Source organism: Agelaius tricolor, unplaced genomic scaffold (genome assembly GCF_023055355.1).
Source record: "Agelaius tricolor isolate 1412-34295 unplaced genomic scaffold, bAgeTri1.0.p SCAF_4, whole genome shotgun sequence".
Lineage (NCBI taxonomy): Eukaryota > Metazoa > Chordata > Aves > Passeriformes > Icteridae > Agelaius > Agelaius tricolor.
Genome location: NW_027269264.1, coordinates 50,998,405 through 51,021,251, shown reverse-complemented (window position 1 = coordinate 51,021,251; position 22,847 = coordinate 50,998,405). Strand labels below are relative to the sequence as shown.

Sequence of the window (22,847 nt, the reverse complement as noted above, 5' to 3'; positions counted from 1 at the left end):
AAAATCTCTTAATCAAGGTTTCATGTGATAGGTGCTCCACCTCTATTGCTAAACAAGATGTTTTCCAAAATAGTTAATTACCTTCACCATTTCAAATATACAGACTTGGTGTCTTATTTCCATTTTAAATTTGACAAATGCCTGCTTCCAGAGGGCACAGAAGAAATCATCAAGCTCTTCTTTTCCCCCCTTTTCTAAAAGAACCCCATGTTTTAGTAGGTATTATTTATAGGCTATGGCCAGAAGTAAGTTTAACTTTCTCTTCAATAAACTGTGGCCACTCTCATTACTCTTTCAGACCTATAATTACTCTTCTACTTCTGAAAAAGTATTTAAATTTATTTGTTTTCTAGAGCAATCACTAGAACTAAATGCAGAATTCCAGTAATGATCTTTCCTGAGCCATATTCAGAGGTAACACTGCCTTGCTATTTCTAGAGGAAATACACTTCTTGCTATTTCTAGAGGACATTCAGCCAAGGTAACTTCATCCCAAAACTATACTAAGTCTTGGGACTTTGAGAATTTTAACACAGTCCTGAGAGCTCATATATTTGGCTGTTGACACCCATCTTCTTCTTAAGAGGCACTGTTTTCTAATGAGGATTTCCTCTTTTTATGAGTGACCCACTTGCTTTTTCCTGGAGATACTTAATTTTGCATTTGATTGGATTAAAATGAACACCCTTTAACTGCGTCCAGCCTACGCAGTGACCCAGGTCACTTACTTCTGTCATTATTTCACCATTTTTGTATGATTGGCCAATTTAACCAGTAATTACTTCAAACGTCTTCCAAGTAATGCTAGAGAAATTGAATAGCGCAGAGATTTCAGCACACCGCTGAAGGAGCCTCCTAGAATCTCTGCAATTTTGTTTGTCACAACTGACAGATTCTTTCGTGGTCTCATTTCTGGGCTGATTTCATTTTCTGTAAAGAAATGCTGTCTGAAATACTCTAGCAAAGTTTAAATACACTTTTTGATAACTTACTTTATTCACCGAACTTGCAATTTCGTGCAATCAGTTTCATTTGATAGATGTTATGTTCTGTGAAACCATGATGATTGGTACTAATTGTGTATCTTTAAATTCTTTGCCATATTATCTCATATCAAAATTTTCATAATTTTTCTGGCACTTATGAAAGTTTAACTAAGTTTATCAGGTCACCTAGTTTATACCCTTAAAAATTAATATTAGATTTTTTTCTTTTCCTGGAACATTTTGAAAGTTTTCTAATTTTCCATAAATTTCTAAAATGAACATTAATGGTTCAGCAGATTTCTGAGCCAATTCCTTGAATATTCTGAGTTTCCAATTATCTCATCCCGCAGATGGGAAATATTTAATACTAGTTGTTTAGCACAGTCGTCTGTTACTGACTGTTCATACATTAAAAAAATAAATGGATGGATGGATGGAATGGATAGCTGGGTAGACAGATCTCTCTTGGACATGATTAAACAGCAGTGGAAGGTTAAATAATCCAAAAAGTCATCCAACCCTATTAGACACTGGAAAACAGCTGAAGTGCTATGCCCTTGCTCTGCAGACGCACTCCTTTATTGAGTATTCCAGTACCCATAAATCACCTTATAATACAATACCTTCCAAAGCACACATACATTATAGAGCTACTTACATACAGATTGTATCCTGAAATTCTTTACAGCACTAAAAAATTGCGAGGCAGCAGCTAGTACATTGTGTAAAGAACACAGCAAGGTAAAGACCTTGCAAAGCAATTAAAGGAAAACCTCCATTCTCTGATAAGACTAATAAACACGGAGAAAAAGAAGCTGAGGAGTCGTAGGAATTAAAGAGACTGAAGTAGCAGGGAAGGTCTGAGGAGCAGGTGGGCAGGTCCTCATGGGGGGAGAAGGACAGGAGCTACTGAGCACCACCCTTCCCACAGGAAGGCTGCTTTGATGTGAGCACCTTACTGCTGCCTTCAAAGCAAAAAATGCCCCCCTGGATCCCACTTTTCATTGGTCAGTAACAAAATCAAGGAACCCATGAGCTGAGGGAACAGTTATATTAATAACCAATTGTATCAATAACTAATTCCTTAATTACTGACTCAGATTCCTGGAGGAAGGACAGGAGGGCAAGGTCTCTGGTCTAACCAATTACCAGCACTTTCTGCAGATCCCTCCATTTTAGTATTCTCAGACACATGGTGTGCCTCTTGGGGCTGTCCTGTATAAGGCCAGGATCTGGACTCCATGATCCTTGTGGGTCCCTTCCAGCTGAGGATATTCCATGATTCTCCTGCTCTAGTCTGGCCAAGCTTCCTTCCTACAGCCTAGGGGGAAGCACTGCAGACCCAAGGGAAGCACAAGGCATGGATTTCTCCTTTGCTAGTGCCTAGGCCATGTGTGTGGCATTTCTCTTTCTCTCCCAGAGGCTGAGCAGCAGATCCTTGCTCTTCTGTTACTCTCATTTCCCTCTAGTAAAGTGAATATGGGTTGAATGTCAAAAGGAAAAAGTTCAGAGATGGTCTCCTTAGCTAGTGACTTTCATACCTGAAGGAACAAGAAGCACCTGGAAAGATCCTTCATGGCAGTCAGAGAAATATTCTGATGGCCAGAACTAGTAAAAAAAAAGTCTGGTCCAAAATGAGCTAATAAGCAGCAATTTCTACTTGCTTCTGTTGCAGTGTCTTGCAAAGTATATCTCTGAGATGGCAGCGAGTATCTGGAACATAGATAAAATATTCTTCTTTTTTTTTTAAGTTTAAGTTTTAAGACAAGTTTAATAGTCATTTCTTTGAGGTCCCTCTTTTCCTTCCTATTGCCTGAAGGCAACCTAGTTACAGGAGTGGACCTGCTGCAGGACCAGCTGCCCACAGTTCAGGAGTCTGGATGAAAAGCTTGCATCTGGACCTCATTCGTGGTCTTGACTGATTTAAGGGAAGTTCAGCATAGTTACCATGCACGGGGCTCCATCCAGAGGGAAGCTCCTGCCCAAGAGAGACAACGTGTTATTCCAACCTGGTAACAGATCATCAAGAGGCTGTTTTGCACATTAACCACTAATTTGCTTGCTGGATGCAAAGCAAACCAGAAAACTCAGAAGGACCAATTAAGGATCCATGGAAACATAAGTATGTGCTCCTATTCAGGACTGTTCTTAGTGCACAAACTAATTCATGGACATGCAGAGAAAATGTAAACAAAAAGTTTATGGTTACAAAGCAGCCTTCAGATATACTCTGACATAGATTGTGAATTCCCTTCTTTATCATCCTGGCTGATTAAAAGAGAAAAACAGCCCTTAGGTAATATCTGTTACATAAAGCCATTGGTGATCATGCTGATCATGTAATGAGAAAGGCACAAAGCTCCCTCTCCACATCACACCACAAGAACTTTCTCTGGAAGAAAGGGGGAGAAAATAAAGCAATTCCAAAATTGTACCCCAGTTTCTGCCTATTAATAGTTAACACAGTCCTATAGGAAAAGAGCAAGCCATAAGAAGTAGTGGGCTCCAACAACAGTTCCTTTCCTGGAAGATGCTGTGCAGAATCAGAAAGATTAGATGCCCTCTGTTGCTGTCCTAGCAGCTTTCACCATTCTCTGCCGCTTTTGATAAATCATTTATTAGAACAGCGTTTTTACATAATCCCTGGGGGGGAAAAATGGGAAAAAGAAAAAAAAACCCACCAATATCCCCCCCCATAAAGTAGATTTATCACAAAATGCTGTCCTCCTACCAACTGTCTTCAGACCAGAACATATATTTCTCTGATTATTAATTAACTGATGCACAGAAAGAGCTTCAAGCTTTTTAACCTCTCCCTTTCTCTTTTGTCCTTCAAGCATGTAGATGACAATGCAAGGGTGGTGTTCAAAACACAGAGAGCAATTGTAATACTGCCATCATGTTTTGAGCCCACAGGCTCAAATACTAAAGCCATTTAGGAACTGAGTATTTAAGTTATTTCCCCAGTACATACATACTATTCCTATCATACATGTTCAAATCTCTCGTAGCACCATGAATCCTGCTGACACAGATGAGGAGAAACAAAGATTGTTGACTGCCAATACTGCATGTAACAACACAAAAAAGTCAAATCTGCCAGTAGGTATCTGACCTGAGAAGAGAAAGGAACTTGCTGTTGTTGGCCCAACATGCCTGTCTCTCTGCCTATCATTTATCCACTGTAAAGTCTCAAATCTCAGGATAAGCCATAGCTTTCCTTCTCTTTGGAGTTCATCCAAATACCTTCCACAATATGAAACACAGCTACATATAAACAATAGGAAAGGGGGAGACTTGGATGCACCAGCAAGTTCTGAGCATATCAAGGCCCCTGAAAACCAAAACAGTGAAATGAAGCTAGAGTAATTAGCTGTTGTGTCCCTAGAATATGATCACAAAGAAAATACACAGTTATTGGCATTTGCCCATCTCTTTCCACAGGTTTCCAATCCCAGTTCCTCTACCCTCAGCATCCAGCCAGAGGAGATTTTTATATTGCATCAGTGAATACCAGAACAACTAAGGAGAAAAAAATCTGGTCCAAATCTGTAGGCAACTAATACCAGAATCAGAGTACAACTCCCAGGTTCATTATCTGGTCTAAATGAAATATAGTGAGCAAAAGCACTTCTGATCTCTCTTATTAGTCCCATTTGTTAAAATGCTGTATTATTTACAGCTTTGCACAGAATGAGGAAGTGGGCTAAGAATTCCGTCTCAAAAGCAAAGTAATGATAAAAACTGGTATAGCTTCATGAGCTTATCTCACAGCAAGGTTTTTGCAGAGGCACAACTATATTAACACACCAGCACAAGGGCTTATCATCCCTCAGAGGTCTAGTCTTGGCAAAAGTAGAGAAATAATAATTTTCTGTCATAGTGGGCAGCATTTCTGGAGAGGTTTGGTTCAGCAATTAACATCACTCTGGGGAGTGACCCACCCAGGCATTTAGACAGTTAACATTCTACCCTGAAATATCACTCCTAACTTATGGAACCAGGTAGATCCCACAACAGAGGTTCCTTGATTTTAGCTGGGTGCCTGCCTTTACTGCAGCCAGCACTGCTCCCTGACCAGTGATTCATTTGAGCACAGCTAAGGGTGTCCTGATAGAAGAGGGAAATCCTGCCCTACCCTACACTGACTGCATTGGCAGGACCTCCACTGATTACTGTAGGGTCCTACAGTGTCTTATTCACAAAAGGGTGGATGTGCAGGCACAATCTACATGTGCACATGTAGGCAGCAGGAGGGACATCCCTGTAGCAAGAGTAGAAACCAAAGTTCCCAGGCAAGGTATGTTCTCTAAAGGCATGAGCTAAACAACCATCCAGCTGCAGCCAACTCAACTTTGATATTGGATTGCTGTGTGTATATCAGTAAAATAAACATACCTGGCACTTCTCCCTAGCACTGGGGACAGCTGGCACAAAATGGCCTACACCCAAATTATTAAATTCTCTCAATTTCCAGAACATCAAGGACACATCCAAGTTAACCACTGACCACAGCCTGTCTTCTGTACTAAAACTTATGCTTTGTCCAGGAATTGTTTGATGTTAAACATTAGTCAAAAAAAAACCTCAGCACTACAGATTATTAGGCACCAGTTTCTCTGAACTTCCCTGGAACAGCTTTAGTCTACTGTTTTAGATGTAACTAATATGTGTCGGCCAGGAATATCAGCAAACCAGATGTGATTTTTAAAAAGAAATGGGTTTCTTTACATCCTATATTCAAGGATATCATACCTTATATCATATAGACAACATATTTAAGGTTGAAGCTCAAGTAAAGCATCCCCAAGGGAGTTTCCAGAAGTATTTTAAGTCTGAACGCACTTGGGTGAAACAGGAAGTGTTTGGTTTATTCCATTGCTGGAATCATAGGACTTTGTGAATCATAGGACTTTGTTGATAGATTATTCAAGTAGTAAAATGCAAACTGGAAACATCACCAGGCATTTACTGCCTAAAAAGTGAGGGCAAGAGCAGATCCATTGCTATTGAATGAAACCACAGCTCATCACTCACTATAGCCCTCCAGTTTTCTTTGATAATTGCTGTGGGGCTTGGGAGTACTTTTTGTCTGTTCATCTTCAGAGCTGCAGTGTTGGTACCTCCTCATCCAGGGGGTTGGCAGGAAAACTGTGAGGACAGCCAGTTTACTAGGAGCCTTGGCTTCAAGAGGGAAGGACAAAGAAGGTTCCCTGTTTATTCCATTGGCTCCCCTTTTAAAACCCCATGTGCCATACTCAGCAAACCTGTTGTCTCCCTTTGAGAGACACAGACCATGGGTTTCATGGCCTGTCATGAGGTTACATTATTAGCCAAGGTCAGGGAGCACAGCTTAATGCAGGGGTGAGAAGGTGCCTTTGCATGCACGGCTCTGTGTCCTTTTCAGATGCAAGGCACCCTCTGTCACCTGTGAGAATCACTTCAGAGCAGGAACCAGACCAGGCAGGAGGGGCTGCAGAATGAATCCACAGCACAGCCCAAGGCTGTAAGCCAGGCCTGGTTCTGCTGTCAGGAGCAGGTGTATACCTGGCAGCAAACACTCAGCATTAGCTTTTTGAGGGGCTTGCAAAAACCGTCTCTTCATTTCAGCCTGTCTGTTGAGCAACACCAGGCTCCTAGGATTGATTTGTGCTGCCAGAGCCTTGCAGGGGTGGGTAAACAGATGGCTTTGTCTGGAGAGCAGGTTGGTCCAGGCTAGTTTCACCCAAGGTTTGTGCTCAGAAATGTTGTTGGCACACAGGGACATTTCTGGCAAGAGTAGCAGAGGCAATGCTTGTACAATGTGATGGCCCCCTGCCTCACTGATATCTCAGACTTGTGGTTGCTCCAGCTACAGCCATAAACAGCATGGGGAAACAAGGCCTTTTTTTGGATCTAACAGGAGAAAAAAATTAAAAATATAAATAAATTTTAGAAACAAAAACAGAAAAAAAAAGTAAAGTTACACCAAAAGCTCTCCCCAGAGCTGAATCTCTTAGAATGCATTAGCTGAGTGCATCCTGTGTGGTTGACCTATATAATTTCATCAGATTGTTAAAAAGCAAATGAAGACAAAGAATGTCTTAGGTGACCCATACATACAATATTCAGTCCCTACAGTTGTTTCTAGTGCTGGATGTGCTCCATGGTTGATTGGGAGATTTGCTGGCAAAATTTGAAATTCCATAGGAAAACCATGTTAGGAAAGCACTTGTGTTCATCTCTCAGCTGCAGAGTAACATGGAGTTTGCAGAAATTGCCAGTGATTAAAGCTCTTCATATTGCTTGGCTGGCCAGCAATCAAACAATTCATGCTGATTAATACAATAATGAAGAATTTATTAAATTCACATTTTATTTATATTGCCATAATAAGACAGTAGCAGTAGGTGTGTCAGGTTCCCCTCATCATTAGTATTGACAGGCAAAGAAAAGGCTATGACGGCAAGTTAAGGAAGGTTTATAGGATGACCCAAGTCCCAGTGGAGGGATATAGAGGAAGACAGAGTGCCTTGAGAGCATGTATTACATCTGCTGACTCCCAACTCAAAGGTGACCCAAATCTTGAGGCACCAACATTTGGATCCCTGTGCTGCACCTAGTCTAGTGTTCAGACTGGCACTCAGACCAGGCACTGTGTCCTGGGACACTGATCTGTAACAACCCCTCCTATCCTTTGTCCCACATTGGCAACCATCCTCTCCTCACTCTCCTGCCCACCTGCCCACCCTCCTTCCTGCTCACTTCCCCCCTCTCAGTGCCCTCACCCCTTCCCCATGTTCATTCTCAGTGGTCGTTGCATGTACGTGCCTTGGCACCCTTCAGCTCATTAAGTCCCATGCCTTGCCTCGTGTTTTGACAGGTTTTGTGAGTTTTGACAATCCTGCCAGTGCCCAAGCTGCTATCCAGGCCATGAATGGATTCCAGATTGGCATGAAGAGGCTGAAGGTGCAGCTGAAGAGGCCAAAGGATGCTAATCGTCCCTACTGAAGGGTTGTGGGAACCACTGGATACAAAGCACTAGCACAGGTAACTGCATGGGGAAGGGGGCGTCAGCTACACCTGTAGCGTCTCTCTGTGTTGTAGACTCTTGAGGAGATTCAGCTCTGTGACTCTCTATCTTCTGCCTTTTTGACTCTGGCTAGAGCCACTCTGCTCAGACACGCACCTGCGCATAAACCAGGAGCTCTGTGTGTGTGTGTGTCTCTTTAGAAAAAGAGGTGGAAGGATGCTTAACAAGGGATAAGACAACTTCCTCATCCCAGGGGCATCCTGCATCTCTAGAAAGTGTTTCTGGTCACTAGAGGAGAGTCAGCAGCTGTCCTGATTTCCCCTGCTCAGTGAAAGAGAGCATTTCTGGTGCTTGAAGACAATCTGCAATTGAGAGGTGGGACTGGGCTGCGGTTTAATCCCAGGTGACTGGACTGGGACAGTGTCTGTCTCAATAGCTCTGTGTTGCAAACGTTTCAAAGCATTCTTCATTCTCCATGCAGTACAGTCTGTATCCAATTCCATCTCAGCATAATAACTTAATGTAAATATGTCTCCCTGACAACCAAACAACCCCTGATTTATTTCGTCACAAACCCAAGAAATTAATAGACGGATCCATGTTCACTTCTAGGTCAGTTGTTTTAAACTCCTGTGTGTAGATAAAACCCGACCAAAGCCAAGGGAGCTTAGCTGGAGTAAGGACCTGGGGTCTCATTTTTAGACTCATGTGCCATGTATTGCTGGAAAGAAGCCAGCTGGATGTTTCAAGGGAACTTTTAATACATGTAACAACACCAAAAATATCAGAAGCCACAGCTTGTTTCATTGGAATCCAAATATATCACCAGTAACAAAAATGAAGATGTTTCCAAAAATGGAAATATTTTCCACCAATGGCTGGCTCTTACATTAGGTAATTCTTTGAGAAACAGAAATATAAACCCCTATGTGTTTGTTTACAGAAACAGGAAGTCCTCCTGTTGTTAAAACTGTTCCACACCAGAGATTCCCCAATAAACTCAGCACCTAGGGAGGCCCTAAGCAATTTGTACTCCTGAATTAGTGATAAAGAGATTGGTTAGGTGACCTTTCCATGTCATTTTAGCTGTAATGTCTAAGATTCTGTGATTTTTATTCAGGCCTCTTTTGATTTATCTAAGATAGGCAGGAAATCCCTATCTTCAACTTTCCCAAAGAAAAACAGAGTGTTTTAATTTTTCACTGGGATCCCAAATATCTTTGAAAAAACATATTTTTCCAGTCTTCAGGGCAGTATCCTTTCCAGTGAGAATTCAGGAATGGGATCAAAATATCTTTGAAAGAGGTGCTGCACTGAAGACAGCATAAAGGAGATTAAGAAACCTTTCAATAAACGTATTAGGTGCATGTGCAGGAAACAGCCTCCATAGTTTAGAACCTCCTTTATATGTGACTAAATGAAGATAACCATCAATGCATTTTCCCCCTCCAAAAACCTCTTTTCTTTTCCTTGCTTATGAAAAGGCCTCTTGGAAGCTTGAAACCAAAACATGTTGCCATATCCAAATGCTTTTTGCTTCATCACACTGGCTTTTTTTTCTGCAGGCTTTGCTGGGGAGGGCGGGGGGTGCATGCGTGCAGCTGTGTGAAAGCAGGGGCTGCCTTTGTCAGGGAGGCTTTCTGTGACACCTGCACAGGGATCCAGGGACACAAAGGTGTCCCTAGGTAGGCACCAGGCTTTATGTCTCAGCATAGCTGTGCTGGCTGAGGATGTGCTCGTTTCTCATGGTGGTGTCAGAAGATGCAGGGCTGTGGATATCTGTGTTGTTCAAGATTCACCAGTATGAGTCTATGGTGGTTTTTATCATCATGGCTCGCCATGAAGGGCTCTGAGGTCTCAGCTTGTTTCCTACAGAATATTACTCACTAGTAGGACAAAGATTAGTTGCTTGGGTATTTTTTTCATTTCTTCCCCCCAAAAAATTTAATTTAAATTATATAAAAAGGAATCAGCAGGTAAAAGAGTAATATAATTCCATATGTACCTCTTAAGCATTTTTTTTTTCCTTTCCTTTGCTTCTACTAAGCAGAACAGTCTTGAAGAGTTGCCTCTAGGTAGGAAGTCCTTTAGCCGTCCTGCCTTTTATTTCAGCTTTAGTACTCTGCTGTCCAGAAAAATCAGTTTTACCGCCAGATCATTTCCACCCTTGGCTTAGAGAACCTTATTTAGAGACTTGTTTAGAGACCCTATCAAAATGTATCTCAGAGGTCCTTGTTCTCTTGCATACTCTCACCTTGTTGAGCCTGTTGTAGGAGCTGTACCCAACTTTTAGCAGAAAGGAATTCTCCAGGAAAAAAAAAAGTTTTATACATGTGTTTTTCCCCCTGACAGAAGGAATTGAACAGGAGGGTATCTGGTCCCAGGAGGACACTGCAGGAGCATTCCCCAGGGGAGGATTTGGGTTAGCACAGGGAGAACCATGCTGCAATAGCCTGGAGAGGACACTTGGGGACAGCCAGGACACCCAGAAGGTCACATGGGCTTAAACCCAGGTCATTCTCTGGCTCTTCTTCCTCCCAGGGATGGGGAACTGATCCCAGCACTCTAGAACAGGCAGGACTCTCAGTCAGGAGGGCCACAGGGCAGCTTTCCCACCAGGGCTGGGCAGTAGTGATCAGCAGAGGGCTAAGCCCCCAGGAATAAGCCTGACTCAGAGATGGGTCAGCTGTTCTTGGCTAACTCAGTATTATTGTACCTCCACTGCTGGCTCGATTTGCAACTTCCTTTAACTGATAGAAAGATGATAACTCCACTGTGTTTTTTATCTGTCTTTACTTTGGATGCAGCTCTTCAGGGTCTTTAATTCCAATTTGAAGCATGTGTATAATGGTATTGACACCAGAGTAATTACTCATGTGCTTCAAGAGGATGCTCAAGAAACTTTTTAATTGGGATTTTTCCAAGGAAGGGCTTTTTTCTATTGAATTGCTTTCAAAACAATAAGAAGTTGCCGATGACAACAACAAAAAAAATCAGCACCCAGTTTGATATAATCCACCAGAGTGTTTTTTCCCTAACTGAGAAAGAAAGGGCCTCACTAAATTTTAATTCTGGACGCACTTTTTTTAAAAAAACCTATAAATCTCCCTTTTGGGACACAAGAAGTCGAGGCCACAGTGATTTGAAGTCCCTTGTTTTCTTTGCAAGCGCTCTGAACTTGCTGTCAAACACTGAAAGGGTTTCTGTGATGTGGCAGATAAGTCCAAAGCTGCAGCAAGCAAAGCCCTGAAGAATTTAGATGGCAAAATGGCTGCCCCGTTCTCTTTTTTCTTTATAATTAAAGAGGTGGCTGTAGGGGGGAAAAAAGGAGGGGAGAAATGATGGGCCGGGAGAAAACAAAAGAGAGGAGGATCATTTGGGGCAACTCTGCCAAAATCAGTATATTCTATTGCCAATCCCCTCTCAGGACTAGGAAGCAAAGACTCTTGAGACACTCCACGTGTCTTTCAGATAGAAAATGCAAAAAATTAAGAATTATTAAGAAATTATAAGATTACAAATAAGAAAAACCAACCTGAAGCCCTCATCTCCCTTAGGTCCCATTGCTAGGAGCCCTTCCACGCCCTGTGCTGTGCCTGGGGCTGTGTGTGAGCCCTGAGCCCCTCCGGGACAGGCAGGCACGGTGGGACAGCCCTGCCCAAAATCTGCACAGCTCACAGCCCCTCCAGAGCTCAGGGCTGAGCACAGAGCAACCCAGCAGCACCCAGCTGATAGATCAATAAAAGGCACAGCACACAACAGCCCTGGAAATCCCATCCATTCCCCTTCTGTGGCTTCATTGCAGTGGCTGGTCACTGGCAAAGTGATGTTTTCCACCTCAGACAGACACTCTGCTGCTGAAGTTTTGTTTAAAGCTGAAGATGCAGGGACATTTGGGTGAGACTCACCCAGAGCACTGGCATGAAACTGAGTGAGGGAAAGGGAGTGTGAGCGAGACAAACTGAGTGAGGCGAAAGGGAAACAGAAAAGTGAAGGAAAAAATAGAAATAAGATCAACGGCAAGATTTTTTTTTAGCTGTACTTCAGAGTAGTGACAAAACATTAAATGGATACACTGCCCAGGCAACCAGCTTCTATAAAACACCAGGGGAAATAACACAGGCCAAAGCTCAAATACAAAAATAAAAAAAAGATTTTTCAGGTCCTCCTTCACTGCTTTTTGAACATGGACTGATGTCTGGTTTATTGTAAAATGCTTGAAATACATGTTTTTGCAGCTGTCTGGAATAGATGGTATTTTTACTCTGAGAATGGTGGGGGGTTTGGGGGTTTTTTTGTTTGATTTTTAGTTTTTTGGGGTGGTTTTTTTGTTGTTTGTTTTTTAATTAGAGGGTATATTTTATACCCTGGAAAACTGGAAAACTTTGCATTTTTCTCTTTTTGATCCCTAATAAGATAAAAAAATAAAAGCAACCCAAACTCCGTTTTAAAGTAAGATTACACTATCAGCCAAAAATAAAGCAAAATAAAAAATTCCAAATTGCCATCAACAAAAATATGTGAGAGGAAAACATCTGTCTTCTCTTGTCATTTCAGATGGCTTCAATGCAAAGTCTAGTGAAAGTGTATTTTTTACTGAAATTTTTGTTGCTTATGCCTCCCAGATAGCTTTCTATTACTTCTAGTGAGAGGCTATTCTGCAGCTGCATTGATCTCACTGTTTTCTATTAGGCTATTCATCTTGAGATTCATTCCAAATACCCTTTTTCAAGATAAAATCCCATTTCTTGTAGTTATGCCTCCTACAATCATGCTAACCAGCTTCTCTTCCACCTGCACAGATTATTGTTGTTTCCCTCTTTTAGTCATCACTTAGATCGTTTAAGACTTGCTTACATTATGGAAATTTGCACTAGTATAATTGCATCAAAACAGTACTCCAGCACAAGCTTTAATATGAGTGAATAAAGAGAGAAAAAAAATCAGCACAGCTTAATTTTGGAAAGTCTGTTCAGGTACTGGAAAAACATCACCTCAGCCAATATTTTTTTCTGTTCTTTGGATTACTTTTGTTTTTCATTTCCACTGACACCTGTGATTAAATTAAGCATCACTCACTGTGTTTACAACCTAAACTTTGTGCTGTTGTGCTTGTACTGAGAGAATGGAAGTGAATTTTAGTGGGGGAGGCAAAAACAGGACTCCCGAAGGTGTTTGCAAGACTGACAAGGAAATCCTTTATTTTTCTGTCTGATCATTTTTAACCTGTCTGTCCATTTAAATTACCGATAACTTTATTATGGCAAAATTCTCATGTCTGTTCTAGAAACCACAGTTTCGATACCAGAGCATGCAAAATCCCATTTGCTAATTATTTTATTCTAAGATTGGCACACAATACAATGCACTGATGGAAAACGACAATAATTAATTACTGCATTTACTCCAAAATTACAATCACTAATTACTGCTCTGAGACTCAATTCCATTCAGCGATATTTGGAACTTGTTCTTCCTCAAAGCAGGGCAGCTTTTCAGGAGTATTGCTGTGTTTGCATCTAAATGAGTCCATGTAGGTCACTAACAGATCTGCACTATTTGTCATGGGAGTGATAGAGCAGCACAAGGCAATACCACAACACTTTCCCTCAGTTTGGAGCAGGAATTCTTCATTAAAACCCAAGTCCCTCCCCCCCCCCGCCTTTTTTTTTAATGTTAGAGAATGTAAATACTTCAGAATTAAATAATAGATATTAAAGCAGCCTCCTACTTCTCATCTCGCTGTGATACTCTTGGCCCCGGTGCTCTGAAGTAAACTTCTGGAGAATTGTGGGAACTTTTGCCAAAGACTCAGCCAGAAAATAGCTTTCTGAGTTTTTCCCCATATATACAACTCTGTGAAAAGACCAGGAGCTTGTTATGATGGTGCCCTCTTCAAAGGCTTCCAACAGCAGAACCCCCAAAGCTCCAGGGTTGACTGGAAGGTGGTAATTTCATATTCAGCCACTTGACCAAGATTAGTGTGGGAGATCGTGTGGACAATGTCACACAGATTACCTAAGTCTGATTTTAGAGCTTTTCTGGGCTCCGTGTAAGCTTCAGTTGCATCAGTTAAGGGGCAGCTGCAGTAACCTGGAAAGAGCAGCCTTTGAAGGAACATTTCTACCGGGTTGGTTCAGCACACAGATCTGCTGGGCCAGTGCATGAGGGACTGCAACTTGAAGAAAAAACAGAAAATATAAGAAAAGGAAAGAGTAGGCGTTTGAAACAGCATTGATTTGAAATGAGAGCCAAAGAGATGGAAAAACACAGGAGACATCCATAGCCAAATTTTTTTGTTCAAGCAGCAGCAGCAGCAAACACTGGCAGAATGAATCCTCTGCTAAATAAAATATGTACAAAATGATTGAGAGAAGGCAAAGACCCACAATGAAAGAGGATTGTGAAAATATGGGATGAGTCCTAGAAAACAAGCACAGTCATTTTTCTACAGGACCTTCCAATAAGTTACAAGTCAGCAAAATCCATTGATACTGGGACATTGACAGAGAGACCAGTACTCACTAGTGAGCAAACAGGAAACAGGCACATTATCAATTTGCAAATGCTGCTCAGGGAGAGAGCAAAGAAAGGTCTAGAACCGCAGAGATGTTCTTCTCAGATGGCCCCGTATTTGAAGGCAGATGGAGCTGTCTTTGGTATGTTCAGTTAATACAAATATCAGCACCATTAACATGGTTTTTTGCCCAGGTAAAGACAATATGAACAGTAGTCAGGGCACAGATCTCTATGTCTAAGAAAAAGGTTAAAACCCTCTTCCAGGGAAACTGGAAATTCACAATGAAACCAGAGTTATGAGTTAGCCCCAACATGTACACAGGACTCAGGTCACTTGTGCAGCATTGATCAGTAAGCTGAAAATGATCCGATCTTTTTGTCACTGACCTTTGAGAGCTACTGCAGAACCATGAATTGAAGCTCTGTGGGATAGTGTTTGGCACTTGCACTGTAGAGATAAAGAAAAGGGAGGCTAAAAAACTCCATGAAATTTACTCTGCAGGGGAAAACTGCTACAGGAGTTGGCAAGAATCTTAATAAGGGGTTGCAGAGCACTCCATCAATGTGAGCACCTTAAATTGATGTCCTTATGGTTTGGAAGGCATATACAATCAGCTGCACTAGAACACTGTTTCTCGTTCCCACGGTTATACTCAGTGATATATCAAATGCAATAATTGCATATTTGAATAATTCATAGGTACGGTAACTTTGGCCAGATACAAGTGAATATCAAAACTCTGGTCTCTGAAGTGTTTGATTCAGCTGTAGCAGAGAATTGAAGGTTTACGGTACAAGCCTTGCTTCTCAGGTGTCTTTCATCCAGCCCTGTGACTGCAGTCAGGGGAAAAAAAAAAAAAAAAAAGAGAGTTTTTATTTCAAACAGTTCATTTTTCCACTTAGCTGAGCTTCATCCAACCTTTTTGAAATATTGGGTAGAAGGCTGAGCTGGAGGGGAAAGGAGAACAGCAGTCAAGTCATTTCCCAAGCAAGAAGCAGAGTAAATGAAAACTCAGTGCTCTGTCTGGAAAAGTACTAACCACAGCCATGATGGGGCTAAATTCTCGGGCAGCGTCAATCACCAGCTCCTCTGAAGCCAGTGAAGTGACACTGATTTATGGCAGCCAAGGATTCAGGCCCACTATTCCTAAATGTTCTCCTGGCAGAGATGTTTCAATTATTTGCAATTCAGAGGGAGATGCAATGCCACCATTCTGGCTGCTCTGGTCTTCTTGGAGCACAGACACTAGGGAATGATCATGCCCACCTCCAAATATCACCATGGCTCATTTTAAAAATGCCTTTTTAGGATAATGACTTGCAAACAGAGGAAAATATCTTGTACCCATGGAAAGCTGCAGCTCCACACTCTAGTAATCCTCTTCAGAAAGCAGATTTCTCCCATTTATTGGAAGATACATTCTCCCTCCCCAGCTCTTCACATATCCCTTTTTCCTGTGTAAAACAGATCCAGCAGCTGGGCTGCCTAAAGCATCTATTCTAAGCAGAGCAATAACACTCTAAAATCCTCACAGTGACAAGATGCCTACCTTTGAAATTTCTGGCTCTGTGATGCCCAGTCCTTGATGCCAAAGATATCTTTTGGTTGATTTGGATGTGCTGTAGGCCATGGTTGTCATGGTAGACCCTTAAAAGCAGATTGTTCCAAAAGAAAATAGGTTTTCACTAGCTTGATTTCTAAGGATTTGGAAACAATTGAGCCATCAAATCCATGGGCTGTGCAGTCAGCCAAAAATTTGTCTTTGCTGGATAAGATTCTCTATTTTTCTCTACTTTTCTCTACTCTCTTGAAGCATCTCCACTCATGAGCAGAGGTTGCATTCCATTTGCTGTGATGTATGACAAGTGAATGCTTTCCATGCTCTTTATTTTCCTCTGTGCATTCTCCTTGCATGGTACATATTTCTCCATCATGGCAAGTTGGACACAGGGAAAGGAAACCAGACAGGCAGCCCAAAGCCAGCTGTAGGAAACTGGGCTCCTATAAGTCAGTTTTAAGAGATTTGGTGCTTTCAGAGGGGGGTTTATTTGGGGAGTTTCTGTCTTCTGCTCAGGTTACAAGAGCATTGTTTAGTACAGACCTTGTTACACAAATCCCAATAGGAATTCCTACAGGCCTTGTTCCCATTACCCATTAAGACCAATGTAATGCAATTTAGAGAAAGGTGTACAGATCCTCATCAGGCGTAAAGGAATAGCTCATACCTGGAGAAGTATTCCTACATTTAAACCTGAATGGAGGAATTCATGTCCTTTGATGGCTTTGTTGAAGAGCATGTGACGTGCTGTTAGTAATTAGGAAAGGCACACAGACTGGTGCCATGGTTATCTCTGGGGTGTTTTCTCTTTCAGCACAGACCCACTTCCTGACAGTCTGACTTCTGGTGCTCACCAGGGATTCCTGGAAGTAACCCCAGGATACCACTTAGGATTAAAATGCAAATAATTTCTTTCTTCAGAAATGCTCTAGAATAAATGAGTTGTCCTGAAGTTCACAGGTATCTGAAGAAGTGCTGGGCCTGTCCTTCATCTGGGGAAAGAAAGTAGGCTTTAAAGGAGTGATGATGATTTGTGCCAGCTAAAGGCTTGCTGTGGGATTTGGCCACTTCCACTCAGGGAGCAGAAATCTTCTGCTTTTTCTCTTCTAATCTTTCAAATTGCCTCTGTAATTTTTTCCCCAAGTTGTATGTGCTCAGTGTGTTCTGTCGATGTGAGAAGTGGTAATGTCACTCTGCTAGGAGTTTTATGGTTCACAGAAGGCAGGATTTGTATTGAGATAGACAGATAGATGGATGTCTGGTGCCTGCACACAATGTATTACAGAGATTGACCCAAAATTTTCAACACTAAAACCCAAACAATAGACTGAGGGAATCTCTGTCTGGGAGATTTCAGATGGATTTTATATCTTTTTTTTTTCCTGATTAATACAAGTCTTTAAAAGCATATCATCCCTGTCCCTTTGCCCAAATATTTGGAGAAGATCAGAGTAAAGAAGGATCAATAGCAAATAAGTAGTCTACATTTTCTCAGGTGTCAATGTAAAGGAGGTCAGACATGCCATACTGGGGAGGGAAGGGAAGGATGCACAGTTAGGAAAGTCTGGTGTGCATTCAGATAAGGAACATTCACTGGGACAAAGGAGCTGAATCCTGTTGCCCATGCAGCCAGTGAACCCAGGGAAGGGGACAGTGATGCTCATGTGGGCTCTCCCTGCACATGAGGGGGACACGGAAAGGAGCAGAAGTGCTGGCTGATGGGAGCAGTAGGGACACCATCCTGCACATGAGGGGGACATGGAAAGGGGCAGAAATGCTGGCTGATGGGAGCAGTAGGGACACCATCCTGCACATGAGGGGGACATGGAAAGGGGCAGAAATGCTGGCTGATGGGAGCAGTAGGGACACCATCCTGCACATGAGGGGGACATGGAAAGGAGCAGAAGTGCTGGCTGATGGGAGCAGTAGGGACACCATCCTGCCAAGCTGCCTGCGGAGCCTGGAGCTGCCTCCTAATGAAGGCGAGCGGCTGGTCACAACTGGAGGCGAGCTGTTCCCCATTTGTTTGTGCTCCTCGGAGTGGCAGGGATCCGCTCTCCATCAGAATAATCCAATTGAACAAAATGATTCATATTAGCAGGCACATCTGTCTGAGGCCAAAGCAGAACCCTGGTGTTAGTTTAATAAATGGCGTTCATTAAACTCAGCTGAAAATATAATCTGGAGAGACTGATGGGGTGAACAGAGCAAAGAATAAGCAAAAGGAGTTAGCAATTATCAGATGTCATTTGTTCTACTGGTACCACGGAATTGGAGCTTGTTTGCTGAAATCTTAATTTCATTTTGCTGAGGCAGAATCCATCAGAGAAGCTTATGCTGCAGCTATGATTCCTGTTTGTCAGCCCTTGGTAGGGAATGTGGCATTTTTCTTTCCTCCTTTTCTACCAGGCAGAGCAGAGATCCCAGCAGAGAGCACAAGGACAGGGAAGACTTAGGGAGAGCAGCCTTTCCTTTGCCATGAGAAGACTGCTGAGTAAAATTCCCTGTGCTGCAATGGAGAGAACATGGGCAGTGCTCTGGGACAGGAACTTTGGGTATTTCCAATGCAGCAGAAGCCATAAATCTTCCCAGCTCCTCTGCCATTTCCCCTCCTTACCAAGACAGTGTATAAACACTTCTCACTTGACTTCAGGAGCATTTTGCACTCTATAGGGTAGGGCCAGTGTTTCCACTGGCAATGTTTCCCTCTTTTCAGACTATACAAAGGCTGGGTTCTTCTTGGTGGTCAGGTCAGGGAAACTCCTACAGCTGTGCACTGGTGGCTGTCCAAGGCAGCCCAGGGGAGCAGGCACAGGCACAGGCATCGAGGTATTGGAGGCAGCCCACATATCCACAACTTAACCCTGATGGTCTGGGGCTGCCTCCTTCAGGCCCAGCCCTCAGCCAGCTGTGCCAGCTCAGCCAGCTCAGCTCTCTGGCATTAACATTCCTGGCCATAAGTCTCCACACAAAGCACTGAATCCAAAGGGAGTGCTCTGAAGAGGGAGAGCTGCCTTTCCCAATTTCTGCTGAGCAGAGGAGAGCTTCTTGGGACTGATTTACAGAATGGTCAGCATTTGAAGACTGGCTGGATAACCTGTTTCTTGCGAGTTGCTTTGGTTTTGTTTAGTTTTAACTTGTCCCTACGGGTATTCAAATGGTTCCTGGTGTGCTCCAGGGGAAGGCAAAAAAGGATTTTATATTTATAGACTTGCCGGAGCTATCGAGTCCTAGCCAGTTAGAAAAAATCAAAAGAATAATGGAGGAGAAGGGAAAGCTTGACCTCATGAGCTTTCAGCGTTGATTAGTTTGTTGGTGTCAGGAACCTTTTCTTGTTCAGGGCAGACTAACTGTGAAATAACTTTTTTTCCCCCTACTCTTTAATCTGTCTCCTATATTCCCAAGGGGAAGGAGGAGCCAGTACCTACCTTCCTGGAGCTCTCCCTCAGAGGAAGCAAGTGCACAGACTTGCACACCAGCAGCAAGGGGCTGGTGGGTTTGGGTTTTTTCTGAGATCCATCTTCTCTGCCCTTCGGCGAGAGGCTGAACAACCTTCTATCCCCCTCAAAATTGTGTAAGAATCATCTGCAAACACAAGCTGCTCTGGAGGTGGACAGAGGTTTTTCTCACCCCGGTGAGCACAGAAGAGGGAGGGAGACTTGCAGAGAGGGACAGCATCTTTCTGAGGTTTGCCCTGGATTCCACCATCACAATCAGGGCTCCTTCACAGCTGTTGGAAGTGGGTGAGACTTGCACTGAATCCCACCTCCTGCCCACCACCACTCCTCACACAGGTTAATCCTGAGCTTCTTGGCACAGGGAGGAGCACAGAGGCTTAGGTTAGTTAACGTGATCCTGTCATTTGTATGGGACTGGTGAGAAACTTGCTGAATTTGCTCGGTTCAGCTCTGTGGATCAGGCAATGATAGCACTCCCAAGCCAGCACAGCTGCAGGCACAAGGGGACATGCTTCATAAGCACAGGCTATCTGAGGTGACAGTGAACCAGAAACCCAAAGAACTGAGACTGATCAGACTCAACTGGATGCAAATGGAATTTGGGATTTATTTTCAATACTGTTTTCAAAGTACATTGAAGTACTCTTATGAACCAGACATCTTGGGAATCAGCACATTGGTTTTCAGTGCTTTCAGAAAAAAAAAGTTTTGTTATGGATTTCTTTCTAAATTCTCAGACAAAAAGTTTTGACTATTTTTAAGCAGTAATAATGTTTGACTGATCACCTGCATTTTCTACCCAGAAAGGCTTTAAACAAAAATGTGATCCAGTTCTAAATTAGAATCATATAAATACCTCAGCTATAGCAGTGAAATGAGTCACAGACATAAGTCACATGCATAAGTGTTTTCAGAATCAAATTCTGAGACACTAAAATTCACCAAGAGATGTGAATTCCTCATATGGAAACCACTCCAACTAGATGGTGGAATTCTTGTCTTATCTTTCTCTAACTCAGAAAGAGTTACCATCTCCTTAGCTAAAGTATCTTCTTTTAGAAATGTCATACAGAATTTGGCTTCAAGAATGTTTGGGGGGTTTTTAATAAAAAATTATGAATATTTAATAATTAATAGAACTATGTAAGCTTATTGAGTCATCCTGGACTTTAATCAATTTGAAATATTTGGGGCACCAATTTCCACCTTACTACTCCTCACTGGAGGTACATCAGAGCTTTAGTGCAATTAAAATGGAGCAGGAAATATTTTTAGCTAATTGCACTGTGCACCTTGAAGGTAATTTGAAGCTGCAGGCAAAAAAAATAAAATATCAGAAGGTGTAATTGAGTGCTGCAAGCTGGGAGTTTGTGTTTCTGGCTGCATTCTGATTTAAGGGGGTATAGAGACAGGGCATGGAGAGCGGGACAGGCTTGGCAGAAGGAGAGTGAAATCTCACCTCTGGAGGACAGTCCCAGGATGCCAGCAGACCCAGCAGCCCTGCCACTGGCACAGGACCAGCTCTGGGAGGGTCAGAACACGTTCCTGAAAGGGATGTCAGGCTGGGAGATGAGCTGAGATCTCCTCCTTTTCCAAGCCCACACAGACACCACCCCAACACATCCTTCCTGTACCTGCTGAGCAGCTACAGACCAAATCCTCCCCCCTCCAGCCCAGCAGGCAGCTGTGGGCTCTTGTTTCTCATGGCAGATACTGGAGCCACTGGTGAGGTGCATCCAACACCTTCCTGGGAGGGCACAGGCAGCTTAATTGACCTGCTGAGACCTGTGAGCTGGACTTCATGAGGTCGTCCTAGGGGTCTGCTCAGGAAAGGGAGAGGGGAGCAGGATCCCCTTCTTACTGTCAGCAACAGAAACAGAAGAGTGTAGCAGTGTTTGATCAGCATTTTGATAAGGTCTAGTCAATCTATAAAGGGAAAAAGCAGAAACAGCAGAGACTGGGCACAGAGGCTTTCTTACAGCTTCCCAATTAGACTTAGTTCTCAACCATGCACATTTTTTTAATTAAACTGTTGGTACAATGCTCAGGAGATAGAAAACTCCTTGAGGCCCTCTTGTAATAAAGAACCTTTCATTGTATGCAGAAAGGCAAGCTTAATTTCCTCTCCCACCTAATATTCATCTGCAGCAGAAGCAGGGGTGAGCACTCTGTATGAGGCAGGATAAATGCTCCTCAGGGCACAGGACCCACTGATTTGGCCATTGGGAGGGAAAGAGGCTACATCCTTTGCTGCAAAATAGCCATTTAACACTCATTTGACCTTTACCATCACTGCTCCTCAAAATGACCTGAGTTCATTGCTCTGATCTTCGCCCGCAAAGCTCTTGATTGGCAAAGCAGAGCTGAGAGAGGGAAAGAGCCATGGCTATGTTTGCATGAGCAAGTAAATTCTGGGTGCTGCTGAGGAGGGTGGACAGGGCTGTGACACTCAGACCCAACAAGCCCCTGGCTGCTCCCAGCTGCAGCCCTGGGCTGGGCAGAGCTCCCTCCTGGGTCCCAGCCCTGCCCAGCCCAGCCCTTCCTCCCACCACACACCTCCACACCTTCCCCAGGGCTCCTCCGCCACCCTGTGAGCCCCAGCACCCCTGGCCACCTCCCCTGCCACTGCTCAGGGCAGAGTGAGGAAGGGCAGCCCTGCTCAGGGAGCCAGTGGCATTTTCTGACTGCCCAGGCTGGCTCCTGCAGGAGCAGCTGCTCCGTTGTGGTGCTTTTTCATCCGCTGCTTGAGACTAATGGCTCTAGAAAAATAGATAAATCAGAGGTGACACAGCCATTGCTGCTTGACAATTTTTCATCAAACAAGCTGGGGGAGGAGGGGATGACCAAAAAGTGACATTTTGACCAAACTGGATGTTTCCGCAGCAAATTTTCATTCCAGTAGATTAAAAAAAGAAATGCAAACAGCACAAAAAACATAACTGTCTTGATTAAAAATGTTTGCCTTCAAAACACTAAATTCCTCTTAAAAATGGACTGGTTTTCAGATTGATTAAAAAAAAGGCAAAAATTAATCTATTTCTCTGGCCACCTCCCCCATCCCAGACTTGTTTTGTTTATTAACTAAAATATTCACAGGAAAGAAAGCCAAAATAATGACAATTTTCCTCCAGAAAATAATTGTCATTTTTCAACTAGCTCTTAATGCAACATAGTTAAATGAGAGCAATCCTAGTAACAACACTGCACAGCAAGTAAGTAATCCAATTATTTGAAAGAAGGGCATTGCAATTTAAGAGCTAATTTTTATCATCACCTTAAATTTATAAATGGGAAAAATGAGGCAGGGTCATCA

The 22,847-nt window shown here is 42.9% G+C and overlaps 1 protein-coding gene across 16 annotated transcripts in view; it reads left to right on the top strand.

The window, feature by feature from the left end:
* Positions 1-22,847, top strand: part of CELF4 (CUGBP Elav-like family member 4) — a 712,244-nt gene that overhangs the window by 665,320 nt on the left and 24,077 nt on the right. For all 16 annotated transcript variants that reach the window (XR_011678996.1, XR_011678995.1, XM_071425772.1 and 13 more), the window contains one exon: positions 7,849-8,015. Coding sequence is in view for 14 of the 16 variants with exons in the window: in XM_071425772.1 (XP_071281873.1) it covers positions 7,849-7,976 (128 nt within the window). In the remaining 2 variants the exon portion in view is untranslated. The remainder of the gene's footprint in view (positions 1-7,848; positions 8,016-22,847) is intronic.